The sequence below is a fragment of the Pinus tabuliformis genome, chromosome 2_2, assembly GCF_031772625.1.
Source record: "Pinus tabuliformis cultivar Carrire ecotype Pingquan chromosome 2_2, CPIR1, whole genome shotgun sequence".
Lineage (NCBI taxonomy): Eukaryota > Viridiplantae > Streptophyta > Pinopsida > Pinales > Pinaceae > Pinus > Pinus tabuliformis.
In genome coordinates this window covers 1,191,789,396-1,191,800,344 of record NC_142300.1, presented here as the reverse complement: position 1 = coordinate 1,191,800,344, position 10,949 = coordinate 1,191,789,396, and the positions used below count along the sequence as shown (strand labels likewise).

Sequence of the window (10,949 nt, the reverse complement as noted above, 5' to 3'; positions counted from 1 at the left end):
GAAACTTAGAAACATATTTTCCATGTACAGAAAAATTCTACCTCACAATGACCAATAATAATAACAAACCACAATCTTCTCATATGATCAAATATTATACATTTAAGCTAGAAGATAAATAGGAGATACTCATTCCATCATGCTGGAGTGAACTTCTGTACTAACAGTCATGCTGTCCTCTTCAACGTTGGGATTATCTGCATCTGTGAAACATGCACTTACCCATATCATGAAGCCTCGAGGTAGATACACTATTTTAACACACTAATAAACTGTTGAGAGAATATCTCTACCTCACACCAAAATAGGAGCCAACTAGTTGGAGAGAATCTCTCATATCCAACAACCCTGAAACTTAGAAACATATTTTCCATGTACAGAAAAATTCTACCTCACAATGACCAATAATAATAACAAACCACAATCTTCTCATATGATCCAACAACCCCTGAAACTTAGAAACATATTTTCCATGTACAGAAAAATTCTACCTCACAATGACCAATAATAATAACAAACCACAATCTTCTCATATTATCAAATATTATACATTTAAGCTATAAGATAAATAGGAGATACTCATTCCATCATGCTGGAGTGAACTTCTGTACTAACAGTCATGCTGTCCTCTTCAACGTTGGGATTATCTGCATCTGTGTAACATGCACTTACCCATATCATGAACACCATACCAATAATACCTACTCCTGCGAATAAAAATGACCTCTTTGCTGTGGATAGCTGGTTCCCAATGATACCCACAACTAAAATGGTGATCAAATCACCTGTTGACACCAGAACATTTAATCGGTATCGGACCCAATATTGAATATTCAATAAATACAACAGTGTGACTAATTACACATGATACATATTAATTAGATAAAAGGAGGAAAGGAGAGAAACCTTCAGCAGATGTCAGACACCAGATTGCTTGAACAACTGACTTCATAGAAACAGGGGCCTGCGAATAAGAAAATTCCAATCCAGTGACCATGAATATTACTTCTGCTGCTGCCAGTATTACATACTGAGGTACCTGCCAAAGAATTGATATTTGCTTTTCCTTTTCATTTGTGTAAGCCATGTCGAACAATCCCATATGATACTTATTCTCAGGCTTGGAATCTGAGAAAGTGTTATTATAAGATGTGATGGATCCTCTAGTGATTCTCTTGTCAATTGCTAACTGGAGCAGCCCTGATGTAAAAAATGCAACAGAAGCTAACAGCATGCCCAAAATCAACCTTTTTATTGCCTTCATAGCAACTCCATGCTTCTCTAAGAAAGGATACATCACTTGGTCAAAAAGTGGAACAAAAACGAGGACAAGTAGTGGATCAAGAGCCTGTCAACAAAACAATCCTGATCATGTTACACTATTTCTATATATTTTAGAATTAAATTAATCACATGTTACGCTGATTCTCTGCATTTGACAATCAAATTGGTCATAGATCCTTACAGTGTGGTCTCGCGAGGCAAGGTAAAGGAAGGTTTTCGTTATAAAAGCATGCCAGAAGGATAGTACTGCTTTATCAAGTATATAGGAAAGAAAGAAAAAAAATCTTGAAAATGGGGGGAAGAAAATTCAGAGCCTCCAGTATATATTTCTATATATTTTAGAATTAAATTAATCACATGTTACGCTGATTCTCTGCATTTGACAATCAAATTGGTCATAGATCCTTTAAGTGTGGTCTCGTGAGGCTGGGTAAAGGAAGGTTTTCGTTATAATAGCATGCCAGAAGGATAGTGCTGCTTTATATCAAGTATATAGGAAAGAAAGAAATTTTTTCTTGAAAATCGGGGGAAGAAAATTCAGAGCCTCCAGTATATTACTAATCAGATGGAGGGACTGTCTGAGTTCTTCCGGCTAGGATTGACCAGATCATGTTTAGACAAAAATGAAAGTAGATTTTATCTTAACTTTCTAAACTGTGATCGTTTCTCCTCTCTATGAAGCCATCCCTGCATGGTAGAAAAAATCTGAATCCTAGACACCGATTGCTCCTAAAGGTCAATTTTTCTCAGCCCCCATTACATAATACATATATAAGCATCTTCCCTTTCTCTGGTACTAACGTTTACCATAGATTGATGGATGGTTCTGACAACAAATTTCATCATTTTGTCTTTCTGCTTAGTTCAGTAACTGGTGGGTATATATGAATGAGTATCCACTTCAATTAATCCCTGCTGTGTACCTAATTCAGTTTCAGCCCTGGTGTATAAGAAAAGTAATTAAATTAAATAATCTTTACAAATATAGATATTTATACAATTCCACAGATAATTTCAAAATTGCTCATGAGAAACACATTTTACAACAACATTTACATTATTGACTTCTCCCAAACCCAAAAGAAACAGCTGATTTTAACTCTAGCTTAGTTTGAAGACCAGAACCATTAAGTGGCTTGGTCAATTTGGTTCGTTTTAATAATACACTTAGAAAAAACCACAGGCAAACAAAACCCCCCTTTATTTTGTTACTATGCCTTTAATATTATGGTGCCTTGTGGTTAGATAATAAGCACCTGCATCTGATCCGGCCTAATTACAATGTTTCCGAGCCAGGATACATGCCCATTCATCTGTTTCGCTTGAAATACCCACGTAGAGGCCTTCTGACCGTACAGGCACCAAAATAGAGGAGCCGGGAGGAGGAAACCAATTACTCTGATAATAGCCTTTACATCTTCAACTTCTTGTGCACCGCAGCTTAGCTTAGCAGCATCCAGCCAATGAGCAGGACTGCTCGATCCTCCCCTACAATTAACTTGTTCATAATTTACATAACCAGATTCTTTCTTCCTCAGCCTTACAGCACTAATTATGATCTTAATAAAACTAGGATAAAAACTCCCCACAGGCCGTCTGTCGACGTAGGCTCCACGGCCAGACCAGAAAATAATTATAGACGGACCCATGAGAAGAGCAGGTATTCCAAAAGCGACTGCATATGACAAATTAGCCCTCAACAGCGGCGTGAAGATCATAGATAGGAAGGCGCTCACGCTAATTGCAAAGAAAAACGCAGAGAAAAATATCCTGCGAACCCTTTCTTTGGTTTGACCATTTGGCATAGAAAATTCTATTTGGTCTCCTCCAAAAGCTGAGACACAGGGTGAAATGCCTCCAGTGGCAACTGCTATGAATAAAAGACCCATGGCAGTGCTCCACATCGAATAGTTCAAAGCTTTGTGAGCTTTAGGATCGGGAGCTGGTATTGCAGCCATGGACATCACGCAGTTCCCCATTGCGTAGAGAAGAGATAGATACAATATTGTTCTATATTTTCCCTGCAAGATGAAAAACAGAGCAGTCATTCATGTCAATGTATTTATCAATTTCAATAGGAGGGTTCTACAAGATTGGTTTTAATAGTTTACCAAGAGGGTGTCGCTGATTACGGCTCCCAGCATTGGAGTTGCATAGCACGACATTGAGAAGAGATGAAACATCTCTGTTGCTCGGACCTGTGACAGACCGAGGTGCTCTGAAAGGAATAAGGGGAGGATTGCCTTGAGGCCATGGAAGGAAAATCTCTCGCAGAACTCGTTCCAGACTATGAATTTGATGGAGGGTGGGAAGAGCCTTAAACCTTCGAAAGCCGAAGAAGAATGAGGTTCTTCTGGGATGTCCAATAAAGCTTCGCGGTGGGTTCCTGCATGCGGGGATATCGCCGACGCCATGTCTGATGTTGAAGCCGACGGGATCAAAATGATCGTGGGAATCCGTAAAATTGTGGAGAATTCTTAGTGTGAACTTGTCACTTCAATATAATAGAACTAGGAAGTTTGTAACACTGTACAGAATTTGAGTGAAACTGTGGTTTCAATATAATAGGAAGTCTGCAAAAGTGTGCAGAATTTCAGTGGAAACCTGTCACATCAATATAATAGTGAGTAGGATTTACGATAAACTGAAACATATAATATTGCCTGCTATCGGGCATTAAATGTCCGTTTAGCTGCAAGCTCGATAGCCATATAATTCTGGGTACCGACGGAGTGTTCGGAAAGTCACCACGCTCGGTACGGACGGAGTGTTCTGAAAGTCACTACTCAAGTGTGTTTTATATGGCTATCGAGCTTGCAGCTAATCGGATATTTAATACCCGATAACAGGCTCGTTAGCCCTGGCCTATTATCGAATAGGGTGTAACAGAAACATATTAAGTTTGCAAAATTGTGCAGAATTTTAGTGGAAAACTGTCACTTCAATATAATATCTCGAGTAAATAGTAGGATTTACGAGAAACAGGAACATATAATTTGTTTGCATAGTATTGACAAGAAACATGAACAAATATTTGTATATATATTTGTTTGTAAGATTAGTATTTGCGAGAAATAGGAGCAAACAGAACATATATTTGATATTTGTTTGTAGGATTTATAAAAAGTATATCTAATTAATAGATATTTTGTATTTTGGTTTTGTTGTATTATTTATTGGAAAATATTGTGGAGATAAAGTTTGAATGGTTTAATTAAAAAAAAAAAATGGAGTTTCTATAAGTTTTTCCAGTCTGTTAAATTCATTTATATATTTGAAAATGCATTTTCATTTATGTATTTAAAAATGCATTTTAAATAATAAGAAATTATATATTCATACAAAAATTGTATAAATGAACATAAAACTTTTATTACTTAAATTGAGTTTTTATAGAAAAAAACTATTTATAGAAAAAGGATGATTAAGAAAAATTTAAATTGGAATGACCAGTTATTTCATTAAAGGATTTTGTCTTGAAGTAAGAACTCAGAACTATTTATAATTGGTTAAAAGTTCATTTTCCTTCTGATATAAAAAAAAATGTTAACAAATTCATTTTAAATAAAACCGTGATAATTAATACTCTGCATTATTTAACAGTAATAATCATTAATTACTATATATGTATTTTAACACTAAGTATATGTGTGTGTGTTTTGAGTTTTGAAGGAATTACACATCAACATTAAAATATAATTGTAATTTTTATTAAGGTATATGTTGAATTTTTTAAAATATAATAAAAAAAAATTGTTATTATTTGTGTGTTATTAAGATGTGTTAATTTTATATTAAATAATGAATGAATTACACATCTCTTACACATTGGATGTGAAAAATGTTTTTTTTTTGCTCACATTTGTCTTGTGCAAGAAAGAGAGATATTTAAGTTGAATATTGAAATATTTTATTTGTGTTATTATTTTTTTTGTTATTGAAATATTTATAAATGTTATATATAAACTTCATGTTGAATATAAAATTAAGTACACATCTCCCTAACATTAGATTGTAAAAACCACTTCTTAATATCATATATAACTTCTTGTTGCACAAACTAGGAGGTCTTGTGGATAGGCAAAAGCTAGAGGGCACAACACTTGAGAGAGAGGCTCACTCTCACCACAGCCTAAGTCCCCTACTCTTCTTGGATTTTCAATAACATGAGTTCTAGTAATAACTCACTTGTGATAGATATGTATCTATAGTAGGTTTGAAGTGAGGGAAGGTGGCTCATTCAATGGAAAGTTTCAACAAAAATGCAAGCTTTGGGAGAAGCCAGTACGACTTTCCACAAAAAAAACCCCTTTGAAAGATGGCTACACGACACCTGGGGTTGATATATATAGTGATATATGAGTTCATCAAAGGTCAAGGTAGATAAGAGAAAAGGAAATTAATCATTTACTCCAACAAGTACTAAAACACATGCCTTCAAAGAAATCCCCAAGTTGAAGGATTAGCTTCTAGGGTTCCCTTTTGATGTGATGGCTAGGGCATCAATTTTATGGAGATTCCACCATGGGAATTCCTCCAAAACTTGAGGATCCCTAGAGGAGACACTAAGGAAGAATCTTATCCAAACAAAATTCAAAATGCCTCCCTCCAAAGGATTTTGCACCAAGCCCTAGAGAGGCCTCCTTACCCTTAAGGGGATGAAAAAAAGAAGGTGAAGGAGAGATGATTTTCAAGTTAAAGGTGATCACCAAGGATTTAAGATCAGTGCCTAACCATTGGGAGGCTATGGAGTCAAGGATAATTTTAATGTTGGCAACTCACTCTTCAAAGAAGACCTAAAGAAGCAGCTTCATTATCCCTAATGGAAGCATCTACACAACACCTTTAGATATTTATACTTCGATGACACTTGTTAGTGGAGTTTCAAGGATGCAAATGCAATAATTCTCTTAGGAACATTAATTCATTCACTATCTATGAATAATACATGCAAAATTTCCCATCTTTAGACAATATTTCATCAATTTGGGCACATTAATAACCATGAGACAATATTGCATGCATTAAACATTAGCAAATCATAAATCTATCAATAAAGAGCACTTACAAGACAATGAAGAACATATCCATCCATAACAATGTCAAATAGAAGTTACAAGAAAGATAACTAATTTATCCAAATATCAAAATTCATCCAAAATCTCCAAAAACCATTCACAATTGCAGGTCCGAAAATCTATAATAGAGGTATCGAAAATCCAAAGTTGGATCCTAGGATGAGACAAGGTCTCTCCTATTTATACAATAGCTATGAGTTCAAATTTTGAAAGACAAAGCCCCCTTTACATGCCTAATATGCTAAGTAACCCACCCATGGTTTCAAGCCAACCATGATAGCTCAAAAATCAAATTGAATTTGCCTCCTAGGCCCACGCTAGGCCGACATCATACATGCATGGAGGCCTAGAGGGGCAATGTTGAGGCCTCATGTGCTAAAAAAGTGAGAGAGGGCCTATAAAATCATGAAGAATAGGGGGATGCCCTCCTTATGCTGAAAAACATCTCCAAACCCTTATTTGGGCTTTGTGGGCTCCAAATGAGTTTCATGGGTCTCTAAGTGGCTCAAGATCAAGTCGATGCTCAATCAATGAGGGATAGAAGATGGCACTTGTCCTCCCATGTCTCCCTAGGAAAGACATAACCTCCTTTGGGCCTTGGAACAATTGCTAAGTGTTGGGTGCAATGTGTAGCCAACTGGGGCAATGTGGTCCAAGTGCATCATCATATCCAAATAACTAGGGCAAGACCAAGCAAATGGTGGTGTTGAAGAAGCCCATGGTGCGTCAATCAATGCTATGCATGGATGGAGGTCCATGGCTCTCAACACTCATCTTACGAATGCCATTGTGATCCTTCGGAGGGCTTGGATCTTGTATAGGGAGGCCAAGTCCAAATTGAAAACCCACTTGCAATCATGTATAAGATCCTATGTGTCTCCTCACCTTCCAATACAATGATTCATTAGTGCAATTGAGTAAATAAGCTTGCTAATCAAGGGCAGAAGTAGACACTTCATAGTGGGTTTCCCTTCCAAATTTGGGGCTTTGATCGTGTACTAGTGTTACCTTCCTAGGTAGGAGAGGTTAGTGAAGGACCCTATTAGTTGGTTTCAACATTTAAGGGAATGACAAGTCCAAGGTACACCCTTCAAGTGGCAGATGTCATGTGAAATAATGATGGACCAAAGTGGGGACAAAGGGGAGACTCCAAGCCACATGCCATGGTACAAGGGTAGCTATAATGAGGAAAGCTCATACCTTGGGTATATGAATGTGGGAGGGAGAAATCATGGTACATGAGTTGCCCCAGCCTTTGTTTTCACACCCTTCATTTGCCTTTTTCCTTTTATTGATTTTTCTTCATTTTACTGCTTGGGGCTCAAGGAGAAGAGAGCATGATGTGTGAGATATAGCAGTGATTGCCCCCTTAAGGTGGGGCAGTTCATCGCCCACCAGGGGTTGGGACATTCATGGGGTCCTTATTGATGCGAGGGGCACTCATAGGGGCCTTAGAAACCAAGGTGGTGGCCATAATGATAGGGGGTACAGTTTGTGTTTGGCTTTTTCCCACGTGCTAAATTTTTATTGTCCCGACCATCTTTTGCATTTTGTGGTACATTATCTGTTGTATGTGGCCATATTATCCTTTTATATAATTTTTAGTTGCATCAACCTCTGGGGCATCGTTCCAGGTCTGACCCAAGGTGTGGACAAGGGGAATGGGAGGCTAACAACTTGTGGACCCAATGAACAAACATGGACCCAGATAGGAAAAATGTGAAAAGGGCTTGTAATGAGTGGAGGGGAGTGAGATAAATGATATCGAGAAGTGGGACCATGCAACCAAATCAAGTTTTTCCATGTAGTGCCACTCCTAAAGCTAATAGCTAATAAAGGAGATCCCACGGGACTAGGATTTAGGATTACCCCCCCCACAATTAAGGTAAGGGAACAACAGCACAATCAAAGCCCATCCTTCTTCCAAGTCTTCTAGTGTAGAAATTAATGTGTAGATTCAATATTGTTCATGAAATTTGCTAAATACAAGACTTAAAGCTACTCTACTCATATGCGGAAGTTAATTCACCATCTAAAACAATAATCATAGACATGCAAATGAAACATCACACATGCATAAAGATTTATCTAGGGGAAAGCAACTGCTCAAAACCTCTTACTATCTATATTGCATTAATTAGAGAATAGAGAATAAATATAATGTTTGCTCAAGCCTAAGCACACCTTGCAAGTGTATAATCTATCCCTTTTCTTGACTAACTGAACCTGACTCAACACTTAGCCAATTTCAAGCCTTCCCAAGATCCTATTTCCTTGCGTTGTTCCCTTGGGAAATTGCCCTTATTTTTTAGGAATTCCACACCAAGGTTAAGCTCTGACTGCATGCACCACCCGTACACATAGGAATATGCTATAACTGATAATACATTGGCTTGGAATCTCCATCTCAACTGGGTAACTCGAATTCTCTGCATGCAACAATTATTTTGGGTTGATTGATGAATTAACTGGTTGATCACTGAATGTGGTTGAAGTTCCACTTCCACAACTTGACCTCCACTAGTTCTTCTGACAATTAAAACTAGTTAAATTTGCAATAACTCAAATTAACTGAAATAGATTGCTACAAATTAGCAATCAATCATGTAGAACTGAACTCAAGTGTCTCCAACTCGAATTTACTAAGTTCACTGAGTGACAAGAGCCATGCCACCCCAGTTAACCACCTCCAAGTAACCTGTTGAAATAGAAATTTGAATTTTAATCTAGTTTAACCAAGGCACAGTCAAAATACAATCCATGGAACTCGAATTTGCCTCTTGACAAAGCCTTTGTCAAAATATATGCATCTTAGATATCCTTTTTTGGGATTCAACTGCGTTAAGTCAGTGATTCATTTATGACCATTTTCATGAGAGGTAGTTGTAGCTGACTAATTTCTCATGATTTTTTAATAGTCCACTTAGCACTCATTGCATCGGGTGATGCTCACAGAGGTGAAGAAGTGGGATTGAAACTAGTGAAATGAATCACATAACGTCAATCATCACTTGCAGGGCTTGCACCCGGTAACTAGGACTTCCCAGGAGGTCACCCATCCAGATCGTCTCTGGCTCAAGCGCACTTAACTATGGAGTTTTCCCCACAATCAAGCCCACTTAGCTTACAACAACATAAGTTACCTCTGTAAGAATGTACTGCAACAACATAATCTGCCTTTGTAGGAATGTACTACAACAACATAATTTGCCTCTGCACACAATCTTGTAGATGTCGATATGCTTGGATCGATCATGAAATGATGGATTCTTAGAGAGTTTGATACAACTTTTATTATCACAGTAAATCACAGTAGGATCCATCTTCTGATCAAATAACCCAACAATAAATTTTCTCATATAGATAGCCTCACATGCTACTTGACTTGCAGCCATGTACTCTGCTTCTGCTGAGCTGAGTGCCACATATCTCTGCTTCCTCCTGAACCAAGAAATTGTTGTTGACCCAACATTGAAAATTCTTGTTGATGTGCTCTTCCTCTTTGATGGAATCCCCTCCCAATTTGCATCTGTGAAGCTTAGCAACTTCACTCCTTTTGTCCATTTGTACCAAAGACCAACCCGAGTAGTGCCTCTAAGGCATCTCAACACATGCACATGCTCTGCTACCTTCCAATACAGTTTGGTTGGCTTAACCATTGCTTGACTAAGCTCGTTAACTGAATAACACATGTCTGGTCATGTGTTCACCAAGTACATAAGTGAACCCACGAGTTGTCTGTAAATGGTAGCCTCCACTACTTCACCAGAAGTAGCATCCTCTTTCCTCCAGTTGCCTGCTAGAGGAATCTCCATGGATTTGCACTTGTCCATGCGGAACCTTTGAAGTATCTCGTTGGCATACTTTCCTTGAGAGACAAACAGTTTCGCATCTCCTTGCCATACTTCCAAACCAAGGAAGTAGTGCATGAGGCCCATGTCCTCCATCTCGAACTCTCTTGCAAGGTCCTCTTTACAAGATCTGATCAGCTGCTCATCACCAGTAAGAATCAGATCATCAACATATAACACAATAATCAATAATTTACCTTCTACCACAATGTGATAATGGTTTGCATCTGCTTCACTTTTGGTGAAGCCCAAACCGGTGAGATAACTATCGATCCTGGTATACCAAGCACAGGGTGCTTGCTTGAGTCCATACAATGCTCACTTGAGTCTGCACACATGCGACTCTCTGTCAAAGGTCTCAAACCCCTCTCGCTGCTCAATATACATCTCCTCCTCAATAACTCCATTGAAGAATGTTGTCTTCACATCCATCTAGTGGATCTTCCACCCCATCTGCGCTGATAGTGCTAGAATTGACCTAATGGATGAGTACCTTGCTACTGGAGCAAAGATCTCCTCATAGTCAATTCCCTCAACTTGAGAGAATCCCTTGGCCACAAATATGGCCTTGTGTTTCTCTATGTTTCCATCTGTTGCATGCTTTACCTTGTAAAGCCATCTCGAACCAACCACTGATTTGTCTGTTGGTCTTGGGACCACTTCCCAAATATTGTTTCTGACAATGGAATCATATTCCTCTACCATAAAATCAACCCATATTGGTTGCTCTACAACT

At 38.0% G+C, this 10,949-nt stretch overlaps 1 protein-coding gene across 2 annotated transcripts; it reads right to left on the bottom strand.

Annotated features, from left to right (window-relative positions):
* Positions 1 to 408: 408 nt before the first annotated feature.
* LOC149197764 (uncharacterized) lies at positions 409 to 3,869 on the bottom strand. Of its 2 annotated transcripts, none has more exons than XM_089405953.1 (4): positions 3,396 to 3,869; positions 2,541 to 3,305; positions 907 to 1,039; positions 409 to 785 (listed from the first exon to the last, which is right to left on the bottom strand). In XM_089405953.1, the coding sequence occupies exons 1-4, from the start codon at positions 3,696 to 3,698 to the stop codon at positions 580 to 582; spliced, it is 1,407 nt and encodes a 468-aa protein (XP_089262079.1). In that variant the 5' UTR covers positions 3,699 to 3,869; the 3' UTR covers positions 409 to 579. The 2 variants fall into 2 exon arrangements, with proteins under 2 accessions (XP_089262079.1, XP_089262078.1); XM_089405952.1 differs by having other exon boundaries at positions 907 to 1,348; positions 3,396 to 3,854.
* Between the last annotated feature and the right edge of the window lie 7,080 nt (positions 3,870 to 10,949).